Below are 19,520 nucleotides of genomic sequence, written 5' to 3' on the forward strand. Positions count from 1 at the left end.
CATATATTTAAATCATTATAATGGCAAGGCTGTGTTTTTCCCATGTGCTAAAACAAGAACAGTGCTGTTCTTTTAAGTATTGTTTTTTTTTTTTTTTGTTTTTTTTGTTTTTGTTTTTTAATTCTTTATTTATACTTTTTCAAAATAATATAAAACATATTATTTATACAGCAATTTCATGGTAGGGTTAAGTGCCCTATATCTAATTATACATAAAATTTAATTCAAAGAAAAAAAAAGGAAATATTTCACAAAGCCCTTATCCATTTTTAACAATCACCTTGGAGGGGGTTAGTCATTACTTGATTAGGGAGATAAACAAGATTAATTTAAAGAGAAAAACAAAAATACTAAGTTACTGTGCACATTATTTCAATTGGATACCGGGGATGATGTTGACACTCTGGTACCTTCAAGAAAATTCTTTAATTGATCTGGATCAAAAAATATAAAGAGATCATCTTGTCTCTTTATTATGCATTTGCATGGAAACTTAAGCACAAATATATATCCAAGTGATATAACCTCCTGTCTGTAAGACAAGAAGGCTTTCCTTCTCAACTGAGTTGAAATAGCCAAATCAGGAAAAATTTTTACTGTTTTTTCTAGAAATACAACAGGAAATTTACTAAAATACCTTTTCATAATTAAGTTAACATCTATGACGGAGTACAGGGAGACTAACAATGTTCCCCAACTAATTACATTCGCTGATGAATCTTCCAAAAAATTCGAAAGATTACCTTGAAACAATTCTGCTCTTTCAGTGTTACGTGGTTGGGGAAGAAAAAAGCATGTATTTATGGTTGGTGAGTGATCCAAAGAAAAGCTTAATTTTTCCACAAGAAATTTTTTGAGAGTAATAATTGGATCCTCACCAAGCATCCTTGGAAAATTTAGAAATCTTAGATTACAACGTTTATGGTTGTTCTCCAACATTTCCATTCTTCTAGACATAGAATCTTTATCCTTGATTATTGCTACTTTAAAGTCCATATTTTTCTTCTCCTGAACTTCCAAATGCTTAATTTTTTCATTCATATCCTTTATTTGCTTTTGTGTCATAGTAAATTCCTGTTGTTTTTGTCCCGAAATCAAATCCACTTTCTTCTCAAGACACTTTAAATTTACCGTCAAGCCAGCCATCATGTCCCATAATGTATCCAAAGTCACTAACACAGGTCGAGTAGGGATTTCTATCCTCTCTGATGATTGTGGAGAGTGTTCTTCCACTGGAGTTGCTTCCTGAAGACCTCCCTCAGTAACCAGGGAGGTAGCCAGAGCAACTTCAATACCATGAGACTGAATGCTGGGTTGAGAAAGTCCTGCATTCAGATCTAACGTCTCCATGATATTAGATGTACTCTCAGGGGAACTTCTTTCTCCTCTCTGAAGAGGTGGCAACCCTGTGTTAGGACTTAAAGAAGCCTCCTCCAGAGGCTCACAGGATCCTCCCTGATCATGTGGCACATTGGATTCTTCGGCTGCTTTACTTATCGGCACAGGAGAGGTTAAAAAGTTTGTGATCTCCTGCTGAATGGGTGATGGAAGTGAGAGGGGAGGGAAGATTCTCACTCGTCCCTTCCTCTTAGGAGGCATTTGCCTAAACCACTCTGGATATGGTCACAAACTGTCTCAGCTAGTATTTCTAACAGTTGATCCCGAGAAAGGATATTAGGAGGGACTTACTTGGGTCTTTGGTCGTTGGGAGAACTCCGGCGAAGTCCGGCAAAGTCTGATGTATCATGCGCCCCTCTAGCGTGCGCGGCTCCAGCGGCGCGCCGGCTCTGCTGCGCGCCGCAAACTGGCAGATATTATAGCCACTTCCGGCCCCGCCTCCGTACCTCCCTCCGGCGGCAAAGTCACCTCAGCTGCGTCGGGATACCGGCTCCTTCTCCCGCTCACCAGCGCTGTTCCGGGGGTTCCTCCTGGGTCCCTTCTCGCCCTCGGGGAACAGAGTGCCGGCAGGCCGCTATTATAGCCACTTCCGGCCCCGCCTCCGTACCTCCCTCCGGCGGCAAAGTCACCTCAGCTGCGTCGGGATACCGGCTCCTTCTCCCGCTCACCAGCGCTATTCCGGGGGTTCCTCCTGGGTCCCTTCTCGCCCTCGGGGAACAGAGTGCCGGCAGGCCGCTATTATAGCCACTTCCGGCCCCACCTCCGTACCTCCCTCCGGCGACAAAGTCACCTCAGCTGCGTCGGGATACCGGCTCCTTCTCCCGCTCACCAGCGCTGTTCCGGGGGTTCCTCCTGGGTCCCTTCTCGCCCTCCTCTTTTAAGTATTGTTATATATTTTTATTATTCATTATTTTTTATCTGTTTTTATTTTTTATAGTATAGTAGGAGACTTTTTAGTAACAACAATTGGTACAGGATATAAATTTGCCAGAGTAACATTTCTCATTAAGGTTAGGCTGGGATTTGACAGGTTCAGTATAGTGGCTTTTATGTGTAATTTTCATTTCAACAAAGTGATGATTTTTAATAGGTATTGGTCCAGTAGAGTTCTTGGAGTGACCATGTATAGTTTAGACAATAGATAATTATGGATACCAGAACAGTGTTTTGGTGTAGAGCGATGGCATTTTATTTTTCACCTTTTTATTTTCCCATGTTTTTCACAGCGCTGGATTACATTGTTTGTTTAAATAACACTGCAGCACAAGATATTATAATCCATCAGAGGTACATACATTTTTTAAGAGATCTAATAATCACAAATAACATTTTTTTAATGAAGATTTTATTAATTTTTAATATTGTCTCTATTAACATATTACAGACCATTTGATGCATAATCATAATTTCCAACCCGGATACTCAGAAAACCTAAAATGATAAAGCTGAGGTAAAGGCAATACATTTCAATCAATAACATGTGATACTTTCCCAGATATACAGTTCTATATGTTTCATCACACATATATATGTTACCATTTTATATGTCTAATTTGAATTTTTTTATGATTTCTATTTATCAGTATGTCCAATTTTGTTTGTATGTTGTAGCCCCTGATGCAGCCCCATTGTAAGAGGGCGAAACTCGGCCTGAGTCGGGCTTGTTCAAAGACATTTGTCTCTAATAAAGAATCCAGATCGGACATTTGGCTTCTAATTCTGTTTTGTTGCCTACGGGGGTGGGGGTGGGGGACTTCCCTCTGTCGTTGAGAGAAGATGGTTCTGAGGTGAAGCCCTTTTGATACGTTGAAGTCCGAAACTTTGGAAAGGTCATCTCCCCCCAGGGATCATAAGGGCCCTCGCCTTCACTGTCATAGAAAGGGGACGGGGACTGAGTTGCTTGGTCCCCGGCGAATGGTATGGCAACTGACTCTGCTGGCCGTGATGGCCTGGACCTCAAGGCTGCTTGCGGGAGAGATTCCTCCCCTGAAGAACTGAGGAAGACCAATGGACTGGCTGGTGGCTGTCCCGATGCCTTGCTAGGTACCAACACAGCCCTGGACAGCAGCACTGGCTGTGTTAGTAGCACTCTAATGAGTACATGCAGGGATCCGAGCAACGGCTTGAGGAGGGACAGTGCTGGCTATAGTGCCGTCAGTGCCCCAATGTAGAGGCCTTGCATGGTCCTCTCCACGGCCATCTGCATGCGCCTCTTCAGCTCCTCCTCAAAGATCACCAATACCAAGGATGACTGGGATCCAGGAGGCGTGACCAAATCTTCTTCGGTATCAAGAAGAGGACTGGTGGCAGGCATCGGGACCAGTGGAAGTCATGGAGGAACTCCTGAAATCGATGGAAGATTGGCACTCCTTACCATGAGATCATTTTGGGGCATCACAGCTAAAGCTGCTGCGTCTCCATGCCCGGCAGCGTGCAATAGTGGAGACCGATGCCGATGCTTCTTCGGCTTTCCTCAATGCTCGAATCGGTCATTCCCTGGTGCCAAGGCTGAAAATGTCAAACCCGATGTCTTTGACTTGGAAGAGGCACGTAATGGCCTGTTTCTGGTGTCCCTGGATGCCATCGATGCCAATGGAACCAATGGCCCTGCCGCTGTTGATGGCTCGATGTCCTTGATGCCAATGGATCAGTCTTGTCCAGTCCAAAGAGGCGCTCCATTTTATTGAGCCGGATCCTCTTTTGAGGACACATCTATTATGGGGATCTGTGATAGACATGGCCCTTATGCACCGAGGGAACTGCTTAAAACCCGAGGACATGTTGTTGTGAAAGAAAAGGGCGGAATATCAAAATCAATGACAGCAGTCTTCAATAGCACCGCCCCGGGGGATCGACTGTGAAATGAAACTTACCAAAACCATCAAAAGCCCTGGCTAAGACAATAAGGAGAGAACTGGAGGGACCCTGCATTGACCTCGTGATCCTGTTTGACAGGAAAAAAGCAAAAACATGCTAAAAACTTCTAAAAAGAAGTGGCAAAAAAAAAAAGAGACTCACTAGCTGCAAGACATGAGGATCTGCAGAAAAGAAGAGACTGAGGGGAAGAGGAAAAAAGAGATACTCACTAGCTGCAAGACATGAGGATCTGCGGAAGAGACTGAGGGGACCCTGCATGGATGTGTGGTATAATGCAGGTGTGAGTATGCTTGGAGAGGTTTTCCATGCCAGGCTCCATTGGATGATGTCACCCCATGGGTGAGAACTGCCATCCTGTTTGTCCTCAGAGAACAGCAACTGTGTGATATATGCAGATGAGCAGCATATTTATTTATTTATTTATAGCTTTTATATACCAAGGTTCAATTAACAGGATTAATTATCACTACGGTTTACATTACAACCAGTAAAAAAACAACAGTGACACATAGAAGGATGACACAGTGACACATAGAAGTGACACAGTGACACATAGAAGCATAGAAGGAATGAGATGTATTACTGAAAATGTATCTGCATCCAGGAGAGAGAGTTTAATTGATGATACCTAATGGAAATTCTCCCATTAAATTCTATAGTGAATAATTTCACAAATTTTTGATTTGTGAGCATCACAGTCTATGATCAAAAAGTAAATTAAATCATGTACTCTTAGTTACATCTACCCTGCTGAAAGTCCCAAGAGGACTTTCACTTATTTTTCCTAAATCCACATTTCTGCATAGCTTATCAGAAGATGGCTATGATAACATGCTGTGACACAAATATAGAATGCAATCGCATAACATTAGAAAATGCTCTTTCCATCAAATAATTAGTGGTAGGGTCCAGAGAATATGGGCCAAGATCTTGTACCTAGATTTTATTTTTCATTTTCTAAAAGAAATGGTCTTCTAGTCAATGGGATCTGCCACGAATTCAGGGGAGTGTGCCCGCCCTTGTCTTTCGAGACACTTAACATAAATCTATTGCTAGAACTTGTAGCATTGGGCAGTAAGAATAGCATTTTACTTTAATATTCAAAGAGATCATAAACTTGTAAATATACTCACCTCGAGAGTGACATATTCAGATTACAGCAACTACCCTCGTCCCACTTTCATCTACCTCCAAATTTAAATACAACCTCAGATTTAGTTTAGTCTATGGAACTTTTTAATTTTATCTGTTAAAAAAAAAATCTCCCTAGTTTTAAAAAGTTAAATGGCTCGAAACCCACTTGAATTTATTTTGTAGCTAGGTACCACCTAATAATTTTAAAATAAAATGCAACCTTTGGTTTTAAAGTTTCCTAAAATATGCAAATCGTGCGACAGGCTTTTTTGCTCCGTGCTGCAGCTTCTGGGGAGAAGAAAAAGAGCACGGTAGCCCTAATCTTCCACTGAATACATTGGCTGAAAACTTTGCAGGAGGGTTATAAATAATTGGCCGATTGTAAAGGAAAGAGAAAGGAACTCATCTGCCCCAAGACAGGAACAAACTCATACAAGCGTTGCTATGGCAGCGACCTCTTTTCCCTTCCGCAAATGGCTACAAGCGCCGTCCAGATCGCGAGCTGAGGGTTTCCAGAACAGCGACTCTCGCGCGATTTCAGGCTGCGTAACTCGTAGGAGGGGGGGGGGGGGGCGGGGGCTGTCGCGCGATTTCAGGCTGCGTTACTCGGGGGGGGGGGCTGTCGCGCGATTTGCCGCCGGATGCAGGAAGCGGAAGCGGAAACGGAGTGGCCAGGTTTAAAAAAAAAAGAAAAAAGCACACAACTGACCCCCCCCCCCCCCCTTCCCAAAACGAAACCGCTTCCGCAGCGTCTGCTGTTCCGCCTCGGGACCATCTCCGGGCTGGTGCTCCGACTCGTCCTCGGTGCGGCAGAGGGGAGCCGCTCCGGATGTGGGGAAGAAGCCGGGGCGGCGACCGGTGACCCCCCCCCCCCCGCCGTTGCTGCTCCTTCTGGGGGGGCAGTGCGCCTGTCGGAGGTTCGGGGCTCGCTGGGTCTGGAGGCTGCGTTCCCGTTTTGATAGGGGGGGGGAAGGTTTCAGGGCAGACGGAGCAGGCACCGCAGGGAAGATGGATGAAGTCTTCGCGCTTTAGACCGAGAGTCTTGAGGCCATTCGGGCGAGCTTCGTCCTGGGAGGCGAATCGTTTGTTGTCACCGCTGGTGATCGGCCTTGGTTATTTGAGGGCGCGGGGGGGAGAACGGGAAAGAGCAGGACCCGAATGATGATGAAACGAAGAACTGAAATGGCTCCGCGACACTGAATGAAGACTGGCAACAAGCAGAAGCTTTGCCGGCGTGCACATTTACAACCAGTTAAAGGCATGTATTTATTATATTTTATGTATTTTTGCGTACATAAAAATATTTCTTTCATTAAACCTCTGCCCACCCCACCCCCCGCACCGGAAATTAACTGATTTTCTCCTTTTTCTGCATCAATATATTTGTGATGTATTGTTGAAATCAAGAAGAGATAACTGGGGGTCAGTGCAATACTATATTATATTTATTATATATATTATATATTTATATTGTGTAGTTTTCAAGAACGTAATCCATTCCATTACAAACTTGATATAATTGGGAACTATCCTAATACTGATCATCTACCTTTATTGTAGGCATTAAGGCAGAGTACAGTAGGATGACCTTTCACAATCTAGGCATCTACATTTGTTTTGTTTTTAAATAAAATCTTTTTTCCCCCAGTACTGTTGACTTTATTTTACTTATTCGTATGCTGCTTCTCTTTGCACTTTTTTTTTAGTTATAGCTTTATTTTTTATTCCTTCTTCCATAGTGTACTTTGTGTAGTATTTTCATGCATTGTATCTTACATTTGATAGTCTGGCTAAATTGAGACTATCTTTTGTGTCTTTTTAGTTTGTATTTTGGAGCATGTTTTGAGAAAAACAGAATATAATGCATATAAAAGCTACAATCCCACAGAGTGAAAGCTATATAGTGGTGTAGGTACACAAAGTAGTCTCATTCCATGGCAGACCTCATACGGGGCATACGTATCTAATGCCAATTCGCAGTAGTACGGCAGCAATATAATCATTGGTCTATTGCCCGATGTGTATTTTTTTATAAAAAGTTTTTTCTCTTGCGTAAGTGAACAGTAGAATAGCCCATTGGCATATCACAAGATATATAGCAGGTGAACAGTGGAGTAGTCCATTGGCAAATCACAAGATATATAGCATCGCAACTTTTGCACTTATCTTTTCTGAAGTTTTTTCGGTTGTTTTCAGGAGGTTAGCAGAGACATGGGCGTGAGGACATGCACGGAGTCAAGCCCACGGGCTTGACTCCGCAAGAGAAAAAACTTTTTATAAAAAAATACACATCGGGCAATAGACCAATGATTATATTGCTGCCGTACTACTGCGAATTGGCATTAGATACGTATGCCCCGTATGAGGTCTGCCATGGAATGAGACTACTTTGTGTACCTACACCACTATATAGCTTTCACTCTGTGGGATTGTAGCTTTTATATGTATTATATTTTGGTTAGCTTCTCCCTCTTTCAAAATCAGGTGCTTGAGTGCTGCCGTGGTCATTTTTGAGAAAAACAGAAACATTGAGTTTGAATAAAGATGTAAAGCTGTTTCTTCTTTTATGAGGGATTATGAGACATCTAAAGAAACCTGTTTGATTTCCATGATGGCCATTCCCCATTTTTCTTATTTGTAAACTCTGTTGGGGACCAATAAGAGAAAATCTTCTAAATGTTACATGTTTCTTTTTACCTTATAGCCTAAAACTAATGTAGGCCTGAAATGTACAAATACTACAATAATGAAGTTCTCCATCTCATAAATAGATGCTGCTGAATTAAAGTATCTCTTGTCCTTTTAATTTTTCTCTGTATAATCCTGTGTTGTTCATTCCTAGCTTAATGCTGGCATGTGCATATATGGCTAGTGCAGCCAAGGTATAGCCAAAGTACAAAAATAGGGTGCAAAGCCATCACATGTAATATGGCTCATAGGGAAGCCAGGGTCTGTGAGCTGCAGAAAAGGCTGTAGCAGTAGCTTTCAGGATATAGCAGACAGGGAGTACAGCATACACTTGCCATCAGCAGCAGCAATAGAGCAGACCAGCTAGCAGGAAGGATGCTTCATGTGAGTTGAATAGGAACCCTGGCAGCAAAGTGACAGGAACAAATCATCTGTACGTGATGTAGCTGCTGGAAAGGTCATGATGCCCTGTGAGCCAAACATCAGGCGCTAGAAGAGAGAGTGACCAGGGTGCCTAGCAACTCAGACAGCAATCTGTTGGGGAGACCCTGAGCAATGCAGCCAGAGAAAATTTGGGCCCTGCCACTGTTGCAGTGGACCAACTGCCTTGGATGAGGAGGGGGGGAGGGAGAAGTGAGCAGAGAAGTGACAGAGAAATGGGGGGGAAAGGAGCCAGAGGCCAAGGGGATGTCAAATCTGTCGCAGCCTGGCAATTCAAACTCCACCTTCTCACTCGTGCACAAGACCCAGACCCTTTACACTGGCACACAATTGTGCAGAGCGTTCACAGACCTATGTTCACATAAACACACTTCAACCATGCACATATTCAGCAGTCGCACTCACTCACATGCACCAGCAGATACAGACTGTACCTAATTGGATAGGCACACATGCCATATATATAACCCCACAACCTATACATAATCAGTCATAGAAATATGGCAGAAAAAGACCATATGGCCTATCTAATCTTCCCATCCTCATCAACTACGCTGCTTTACATTCCATACCACTCCCTCAGAAGCGGGGGCCCAGTGTGGCAGTGAGAACAAACAGCTTGTGGTAGTTGTGTGGCAAAGCCATTCTGTCACCCTCTGACAAGCAGTCAATTGCCAGTTTCAACCATGTGAGCACTGAGTGCCAGTTTGAATTGCAACTCAATCCAGCTATTCTGTTCTCGTGCCATAATTTACCATATATATAAACAAAAAACTCTCTAAGTGTAAGAATAATCTAAATAAACAACTGATCTCACTAGATCAAATGAAGATGTGTGACAGAATTTATTTTAAATTGGACAGAATGACCATCATATTGCACTGTATGATAAGTATCATCAGGGCTTGAAGTGCTGCCCTTTTAAAGTGCATGGGTTTTAATCATCAGTCTTTCTGAATTTGTGTAACACATTCAAACAGCTATGTGCAATATAATCTTCCCTTTGTGCATAAGTCAAAACAGCACTTATCTATAAAGTTGCTTCCAAAAGTGTTAGGGATACTGTTTAAAGAGGTTCCACCACCTTATAGTTGAAATGCCCGACATTGCAATGTTTTGGAAGATCTCATTTCTTCCTTCTTCAGGGGAACACAAACTACATATGAAATCAGCAGAGCCCCAAAGTTCATGTTAGATGTCTCTAAGTCTCCCAATGCCCAATGAATTGACTGTTGGGAAGATTATATTGCACATAGCTTTTTGAGTGTGTTGCACAAATTCAGAATGACTAATGATTAAAACCCATGCACTTTAAAAGGGCAGCACTTCGAACCCTGGTGATACTTATCATACAGTGCAATATGATGGTCATTCTGTCAAACATCTTCATTTGACCTATTGAGATCAGTTTTTTTTGATAATTTACCATACAACATGAAAAGCCTCTCGTACACAACACGTTAGCCACAACACCCCCACCAAATAGTCAATAACACTGAACAAAAGAAACCATCATTCTTTAATATATAAACATGTACTTGCACAAACTTTTCATTCTGCTGGTATGCACTGTACTATGCCTTATCTTGTCATTTTTGATCAGCTATTCCACTAGTGTTTGTTTTTCTTAAATAGCTCTTTATTATGATTTTTCAAGGCATACATCAAAGAAACAAGAGAGGAAGTCTCCTCAACATACACAAGGTATAGGATCTCCATAAGAAAATGAGTAGAAAGAATTCATTTGAGTTACAAATTATAAGGTTGGCATGGACATGACAGCTGAAATTTCCCCACCATGCAGACTAAAGCACACAAAAACAGCAATTAAGCATTTTCCAAATATTCATGACATGGACTCCAAATACGGACATATTTTGCACGCTCATTCTTGAGGTCAAAGCATAATAACTCAATGTCAGTGATTATTTCTAATCTGTGACCTCCAGTATTCAGTGTTAGGGCTGGTCTTCCAAAAGTTGGTCACTGTAAACCTAGCTGCTAAAAGCAGCTGTTCTGCCAATGCTCTATATTTAACTGGTATCAATGAATTATTCTAGCAGCCCAGTAACTCCAATTCTGGGGTCACCTGAATAGGGACCCCTAGAATGTCCACAGCTTCCTGGGTGACTTGCTTCCAGAAATTACTAACCACTGGGCAGTACCACCACATGTGACTATAGGAGCCCATCTGACTGCACCCTCTCCAGCATAGAAGCCCAATGTTTGGAAAACATTTAGAATAAAAGGTAGGGGTACAATATGTTCTATTCAACACTTTAAACATCAATTCAGTCCTTTTAGCATGGAAATGTGATGCGCTAAATTCCATATACGCTTCCAGGCCCAATGATAGTGTTAAGTTTAAATCAGTATTCCACGCAGCAATTATATATTATGGTGTTTCTTTCCCATATTTACCAAGAAGAATGCCCTTATATATGAGGGGAAACGCCCTTCTCGTAAGCATCGGGATCGCTTGTGAAAGACTCTAGCCCCATTAAGTTTGCGTATCACCTTAGTCAAATCAAATTTACTAACGCCCCCCTTAATTGAAGATAGGAAGCGTGAGAATGGGGAGGTAAATCATAATCATCACAAAGAGAATATGTAGCAAACCCCTCCTCATCCCATAATTAGGCAACATAGACAAGGCTGTAATCCATCCACTCCTTAATGGTTGAAGAAAAAGTACAGGCTGAAAAATTAAGATTTTCATATATTCGTCCACCCCCAAAAACCTAAGTACCTGATGCCTTATTCGAACAGTATGAGCTATCATGGGGCTTTTCCTATAGACTATTCTACTATTAGGCGAGTCTCATGGCAAAAAGGGTAGTATCCCTAAATTAACCGCTTCAGCCTGAAACCTTTCCAGGTTCAGCCAAGACTCTCCTCTTGGACTCCCGCCCAGGCATTCATAAAGATAAGTCTGGCTGCCCAATAATATATCTGAAGGTGAGGCAGAGCCATGCCGCCCTGCAATTTGGGTAACCAAAGACCTCTCAGCCCTATTTGGGCTTGTTTACCTTGCCAAGTAAATTTCAGAATATATTTATTCAAGTCATTAAACACGCTAACAGGCACTGAACGTGGCACATGCTGAAACAAATTCAAACGATTTGGAAGCAGGGTCATTTTGAGTAGATTGATTCTGCCCATCCAGGAAATGGTAAATGTTTCCAAGTCTGCCTTTTTTGTTTTGTTTTATGTGGGATATCAAAGAGATATAGTTTTTGGTAAAAAGATCTTCAAAAGGCCTTGAAACAAACATCCCAAGATATTGAAACCCATGCTCAACTACCTGGAAACCCCTAAGAGATTCTGGATCTACCATCTTTGGGTCTAGCATGAACATTTTAGATTTTTCAAAATTAAAGTTATACCCCCCAAAGAGCTATACAACAACAAGAGATCTAAAAAAACCCCCAAAAAAACCCCAGCCCAGATGTCTTAGGGGAAGTCATATAGATCAGCACATCTGTGTAAAGGGAAATTTTATGAGCCCTGCCCCCCAATCGAAACCCAGTGATATCAGGGTGCTGTCTAATAGCAACGACCGGGGGTTTGATTGCCAGGTCAAAAAGCAAGGGAGAAAGCGGGCAGCTCTGCTTTGTACAAATGTAGCAAGGGAGAAAGCGGGCAGCTCTGCTTTGTACAAATGTGGCACATTTAAAACTAATTTAAAACTAATTGGAGAAAGTTCTTTTTCACTCAACGCACAGTTAAACTCTGGAATTTGCTGCCAGGGGATGTGGTTAGTGCAGTTAGTATAGCTGTGTTTAAAAAAGGATTGGATAAGTTCTTGGAGGAGAAGTCCATTACCTGCTATTAATTAAGTTGACTTAGATAATAGCCACTGCTATTACTAGCAATGGTAACATGGAATAGACTTAGTTTTTGGGTACTTGCCAGGTACTTGTGACTTGGATTGGCCACTGTTGGAAACAGGATGCTGGGCTTGATGAACCCTTGGTCTGACCCAGTATGGTATGTTCTTATGTACCTGTAGCAATGTCAAAAAAGGGGGAGAGGAACCCATTGATACTCAAGCGAGCTTTTGGTTTCTCATACATAGCCTTAACCCAGTTAAGAAATCTAGCAGGTATACCAGCTCTATCCGTGACCGCGAATAAAAAAAAAAAGGCCAAGTTAGGCGATCAAATGCCTTTTCAGAATTTAGCGAAATTACAACCCCCGATATGCCTTTCTCTTTGGCCAAGTGGAGAATATTAAACAACCTCCTACTATTGGATGTGGAATTCCGCCCCTTCACAAATCCAGCTTGGTCAGGGTGCACCAGATGTGGGAGCAAGGTCTCAAGGCGGAGCTGTAACAATTTAGCAAGTATTTTTATGTCTGAGTTAAGTAAAGATATCTGCCTGTAAGACCCACACTCCAGGGCAACCTTCCCCTTTTTGTGGATGAACAATGTTAGCATTGGCCATAGTGCCCAGTGACTGTCCTGCTTCATCCGCCGCATTAAATATCATCAGAAGATAATGAAAAACATGCAGCAGGGATTTTTTGAAAAAATCAATAGAATACCCATCTGAGCCCGGGCACTTTCCACTCGGTAAAGCTTTTAACAGCAGCCTGTATTTCTAGTAATGAAATAGCCTCCACCAGCATTTCCTGTTGGGCCTCAGGCAAGGAAGGTAAATCCAGATTATCTAGAAACCTATGAATCTCTGGTACAGGACACACATGAGGCGCTTTGTAGAGTTCAGAAAAATACTGTACAAAGGCCTTCTGTATCTCATGATATTTAACAGTAAGTTCTCCCATTAATTGTCTTATTTGGGCTATGTAGGACTTGCAAGCTCTGTTTGGCCACCCTGGCCAGAAAAGACCCAGGCTTATCCCCATATTCGTAACTAGCGGTACCCGGCCACGCGTTGCAGTGGCAGAGTCAGGTTCTTTACCCTCCCTCCCCCTTCCCCTTGCTCATTTACCTCAGTCACTCATCCTCCTCCCCCCTTGGTCACTCACCCCCCCCTTCCCTCCCCTGTCCCCACTCCAACTCTCTACCCTCACACTCACCTCCCCCCTCATTCTCCCTCCGCTCACTGTCACCTTCCCCCGCCTACTGCCTACCCTTCAGGTCAGAAAACCTTTGTCTTTCTATTTCTGTAGGAACCCCCCCCCCCTCCTGCCCCCTCCCAAGACCTGGGAAATTTAAATTGTTGGTGCTACATGTGGTCTGTCCCTGGGCGTTTGTGCGCGTTATGTAGCCAAATAGGGGAGTGCCTAACCAAATTCGCACTTCCAAATTTGTTTTGTGGTCTGGGGAGGGCTCTTTTGGTGCGTTCCCAAGATCGTGCAAGTTTTGTGTGTGAACCTCCCCCTTCCCCCCCAAAAAAACCCTATGAGAAAAGTTCTCTTAAACTAACCACCCCACACTCTCCTGCCCCCTGCCCCCCAGAGTTGCTGAATGAATGAAACCTGCCCCCTCTCGTGACCCCTCCCCAAGATGTTTGCAATAAATTCATTACCACCGCCCACCCTCCAGACCCCCATCCCCGAGACCTGATAAAAATGTCAGTCAGTGGAGCGGGCGTTCAGGAGCGGTCTGGGAGCGATGTATTGGCGTTGGTCCGTCGGCTGTGAGCACTGAAACGGGTTCAGACGGCCCTTTGCACTTACTATGTCAGTGGGGTGGAGCAATGGCAGCGGTAGGTCCTCTGACATAGTAAGGGCAAAGGTCCGCCGGCTGCCAGTCCTGAAAATGGTGCCGAGGGGCCCTCGCCCTTACTATGTCACATGGGCTACTGCCGCCATTGGTGTCCCTGAGTGGCATAGTAAGGGAAAGGGCCGTCGGCGCCATGTTGATTGCTTGCAGCCGACGGCTGTAGTGCAGGAGATGTGTCCCGGACTGGTCCTGGCCCCCCCGCTGGAGCCTCCCGGACTTCTGTCAGGTTTTGTGTGTGTTGTGAGGGCTTGGGAAGTAAATAAATTTGGCATGTGTGTGGGGGGTGTGAGGAGGGTGGTGGGTGTATTTTATCTGTAAAGGAAATAGTTATCTTCCGGCGAAAAAAGTGCGCGAATGTGTTTAAAATGGAGGTGAAATGTGGACCTGGACTGGCGAAATGATTAGTGTAGCATGTGTTAGTGTAAGGTGTAACAGATGGTGCTTATGTCCAGCAGATGTCGCTGTTTTCTCGAAACAATTTTTAAACCTATTTTACCTGTCACAGGTGTGACATATCTGTAATGTAAGTACAGAAGAACCTTCCTGTATGCAAAATGAAGGTTGTGTCCAAATTTGAAAGCAATCGGTTCAGTGGTTTCTGAGATTAGCGATTTTGTCCAAACTATTTAACATTTTTATTTATATAGATATTTGTTTAGTATACTTCAGGGTCTTCCCGACCTTATTTATTGCTAGAGTTTGCAACTCCCGCCTAAATTTATCCAGGGCTGCAAGCGTTCGATGAGATCCAGTACGCTTGTGCTGAAGCTCTAGATATCATATCTCATCTAGCAACACATTCCCTCATCTTCCTTTCCCATTGAATGTAATTGGCCAAGCTACTGAGTTTACCCCTAAAAAAGGCTTTAAAAGTTTCCCATCTCAATATGGGCGTGTAGTCCCCTTTAGGGTTATGGAAATCAAATTCTGCTACAGCCTCTTTAATGAGATCAGGAAAGCGCTTATCTCCTAGAAGCGAGAGCTATTAAGTCTCCAGGTATAAGGCTTAAATGGAGCAGATTCCAAAGTTAAGCGAAGCTCCACTGGGTAATGGTCAGAAACAGTGCAGGACAGTATAGCACTATTATCCAGTTTAGCTAGCAAATTCGGAGTGCATAAGAAAAAGGGTGTCCTGCTATAAGACCCATGCCTGGGAGAATAAAATGTGTAATCTTTTTTTTCCCTGGGCTGAAAATGACGCCAGGTGTCTGTAAATTGAAACGTAGTGACAAGATCCTGAAATCCTAGATTAGGAGGAATGTGAGAGTGGGATTGAGAAATCTTATCAACCAGAGGGTCAGGGCTAAGATTCCAGTCCCCGCCCATACATAAATGCTCAAACCCAAATGTTGCTATTTTATCCATAAGAGTATGAAAAAACTCTGATTGTTCATTATTGGGAGCATATAAGTTCACCAATGTAATCGAGACAGAGTGTAATAAATCTTCTGTTATAATAAATCTACCATCCACATCTGCTAGCGATCAACAAATAACCAAGGGCAAATTTTTATGAATGAGTATACATACACCTCTATTCTTAAGAGTAATAAAGTTGCCTTACCCAGCCCAGCCTGCAGCTTTTCGTGCTCCACATCTGTCAAATGGATCTCCTGCAACATCAGAATTTGAGCCTTATGACGACTAGCAGTAAGAATGTTTGTGTTTAACTGGAGAAGAGACCTCTCTGACATTTATAGAAAGACAGCGAACTGTCATAGATCTATAGAGCACACAACTTTAAGAAAGAATAATTGTGAGTACACAGCTCCCATGCTAGGATCTCAGAAGCACTGGCCTTGACTAAATATTGCAACTCGTGTAGCTTAAATAACAGGAAAAATAGTGAGAAAACAATGTTCCAGCTGTCAACGCTTCTTCAGCTTGCATTATATATAGTAAAGAGATTGTATGCCATTTCACCCTCAATCCACTGGATCAAAGATTCCTTTAAAACTAACCTCATCCACACCCTGACCTCCCCAAGGGGGCTTCAAAACTCAAATACAGCCCCACAACACACCTGAACTTCCCAACCATCCTCAACAAACCCCTTTTCCTTTCCAAACAAATTCCAGACCCTGGACCTTGTTACCCCTCGGTGGGAAATAAAGAGGGACTGAGAAGGCAGTCCACCCATCTCTTCAAACCCTACCCCCTGGTAAACCTTCCCCTATCATCGATATTAACCCCACATATAAGAGTTTGTAAAAGGATATAGATCGCTACAATTGCCAAGCTACCCCACCAGATATGTAAATATAACAAAGCTGTCATATTAAATGAAACCACAATAGAGTACAAAAAACAGCAATGCAATTGACATGAATAAATCAGGGTGTCAGCGAGGGAGCGTTCACACATCCAGTCAGTCGACAGCATTCAGAGCATGTAAGAACAAAAAACACCAACGCATAAGAAAGGATCTCCTTGTTGCAGTCTGAAACAGTCACAATGCTGAAGCATGTCGATATTTAGGGCATTCATACGTGATCTCTGCGTGAGAGGGCCTAGTTGGCTCCCTTACCTGCCGACCACAGGTGCCATCGAAGCCTGGCACAGGCCTTCCGCAAGGAAGCACAGAAAAAGGAGACTAATAAAAAGAGTAGTGAACATAAGAAATTGCTATGCTGGGACAGACCAAGGGTCCATTAAGCCCAGCATCCTGTTTCCAACAGAGGCCAAACCAGGCCACAAGAACCTGGCAAGTACCCAAACAATAAGAAGATCCCATGCTACTGATGGCAGTAATAGCAGAGGCCATTCCCTAAGTCAACTTGATTAATAGCAGTTAATGGACTTCTCCAAGAACTTCTCCAAACCTTTTTCTAAACCCAGCTACACTAACTGCACTAACCACATCCTCTGGCAACAAATTCCAGAGTTTAATTGTGCGTTGAGTGAAAAAGAATTTTCTCCTATTAGTCTTAAATGTGCTACTTTCTAACTTCATGGAATGCCCCCTAGTCCTTCTATAATCCGAAAGTGTAAATAACCAATTCACATCTACTAGTTCAAGACTTCTCATGATCTTAAAGACCTCTATCATTTCCCCCCCTCAGCCGTCTCTTCTCCAAGCTGAACATCCCTAACCTCTTCAGCCTTTCCTCATAGGGGAGCTGTTCCATCCCCTTTATCATTTTGGTTGCCCTTCTTTGTACCTTCTCCATTGCAGATTTTCTCTGAAACATGGGATAGCCTGGTAACCACTCGCTTCAGTAAGAGTTCCTGGAATCAAAAATGTCTCTCTACTAAAAAGACACAAAAACGAAGAAAAAACCACATCACTTAAGTCACCTTCGAAACTCCTGCCATAATTTGAGAGCCTCAAAGCGAATATTGCCCCGAGCACTCACAATGACCTCTTTACCGCTGTGAGCTGGAGCATTTGTTGTCCTGAAGCCACTTTTTTGCCGCTTTTACAGTGTCCAGGATAACTGGCTGGCCATTTCTTATGACCCAGAGACGGGCAGGATACAACACGGCATAGTTACAATTCAGATGCTGTAGTTCCCGCTTAACCTCTCCGAAGGCTTGTTGCTGTAGCTCAGCAGAGAAATCTTGCAATATCATAATATGAGAGTCCTGGATAATTTTCCTGGAGCCTTCTAGCCACATCCATTATTATCTGTTTATCACAGAAATTATGTAATTTAATAATTACAGCTCTGGGCAGACCTCCCACCTCTGGGACCAACATTGGCATGTGATGTGGTCGATCGATTTTGGTGCCTTCGAGCTGCAAAATACTAGGCAACCATTTTTCAAAGAAATCAACTGCATCGGCTCCTTCTGCTTTCTCGGGGCCTCTGAGCACATGAATATTTCCTCGGCGTGAAGAGTTTTCAGACTCGTCTATTTTTTTCCAAAGCCGAATTATAGCGCCGCTCCAGGCGATCAATTTTAGTGCCAGCCGCAGAGAGGGCCATTTCTTTGTCCATCATTTCCCCATCATGTTCTTCAGGTTTAGTAGAGTTATCCTGCTCTGCCTCCACTAATTGGGCCACTTTGTCCACAATGACAGCTAAACGGTCATCAAGCTTAGCAGAGATCTTTTCATCCCGGATAGAGACAGCCTCATCACAGGCCTCATGGGGCACATCAGACATTTCCTCTTCAGAAGTGGAATTGCTGGCCTGCTCCGGCCTAGCAGCCCCATATTTCTTTACAGATTTCTTAATCGTTATGGCTCGATCTGCCCAAACAGCAGCAAGGATCTCTTGCCGGTCTCTTTACTAAGTGACATGTCTCAAGATTAATAGTGCTCTGTAGCAGGATGAGTGGATGAGCAGGATGACAGGAGCTCCCATGGGACACTATTCCACTAATTTAAAAGAAAAGAAGGATGGGTCAGCCTGTTTAGTGAGTAGCAGCAGTGTGTACTGTCATTTGTTTGATTCTTGAGCCTGGTGTCTGTTACTGGTGCTCGCTGGGGATACTGTGGAGATAATTTTCACAGCCGCTGTCACAGAATGTCAGACATTGCCCAACAGCAAAACTTGATCAGGTTCAAGGTGCGTGTCTACTGGATTCCAGACTAACAGGGTCGTTCTTTATTCTATGATGGGCCGTTATCGCGTGCGTTAGGGCCTTATCGCACGAGATAACGGCCGCATCACGGCGATGGCATGCTAATTAGGGGAAGGGGAGGAGTGTGGGAAGGATTTGGGTGGGGTTATGGCCCGGCAGCACTACCGGCGATAATGTTTTCCACATCGCTGGCAGCACCAGGGGAAGTGATGGCAAAAAAAAAAAAAAAAATGCAGAGAGAAAAAGGGCAAGATTTTCTTAAAAAGAAAGTAGCCATGTTTCACCTATGCAAAGTGGTTGTTACTATTGCCCTGTCTGTCTGATTATACAATGTATCGGGCAGGGGCCCTCTTCATAGAGATTTGTCTTATCTTGGTAGGAGAGCCTGAAGTGCCAGAACTGCCAGTTCTGTTCAGGGGTAGGTCTCGATAAATGTCCTCTTAAGAGAGGGGGTCATTCATGAAGTAGAAGGTAGAGCTGCAGGCTGCAAAACAGGGAAACCCAAGTTCAAATCCCATTGCCATTCCTTGTGACTTGTGCGCATCACTTTACTCTCCATTGCCTCGGGGGCAGACATGTATGAGCCCTCTGGGGACAGGGAAATATATACAATACCTGAATGTAATCCATATTGAAGTGCCTGAAAAGCGGAATATAAAATAAGTGGTAGGGGCATAAAACTACAAAATGTGTCATGTTAGAGCACACTTCTCCAGCTTGTTTTAAACTGCAGCAGTCTTGGTACTGGCTGAGATTTTGG

The 19,520-nt window shown here is 43.4% G+C and overlaps 1 protein-coding gene across 1 annotated transcript in view; it reads left to right on the forward strand.

Annotated features, from left to right (window-relative positions):
* The first annotated feature begins 6,093 nt into the window (after positions 1 to 6,093).
* The window catches only part of ZMAT3 (zinc finger matrin-type 3), a 99,266-nt gene continuing 85,839 nt past the window's right edge, over positions 6,094 to 19,520 (forward strand). The window contains exon 1 of the mRNA XM_029616181.1: positions 6,094 to 6,667. Coding sequence (XP_029472041.1) covers positions 6,610 to 6,667 — 58 coding nt within the window. The 5' untranslated portion in view covers positions 6,094 to 6,609. The remainder of the gene's footprint in view (positions 6,668 to 19,520) is intronic.

This window comes from Rhinatrema bivittatum, chromosome 9 (genome assembly GCF_901001135.1).
Source record: "Rhinatrema bivittatum chromosome 9, aRhiBiv1.1, whole genome shotgun sequence".
NCBI classification, from domain to species: Eukaryota; Metazoa; Chordata; class Amphibia; order Gymnophiona; family Rhinatrematidae; genus Rhinatrema; species Rhinatrema bivittatum.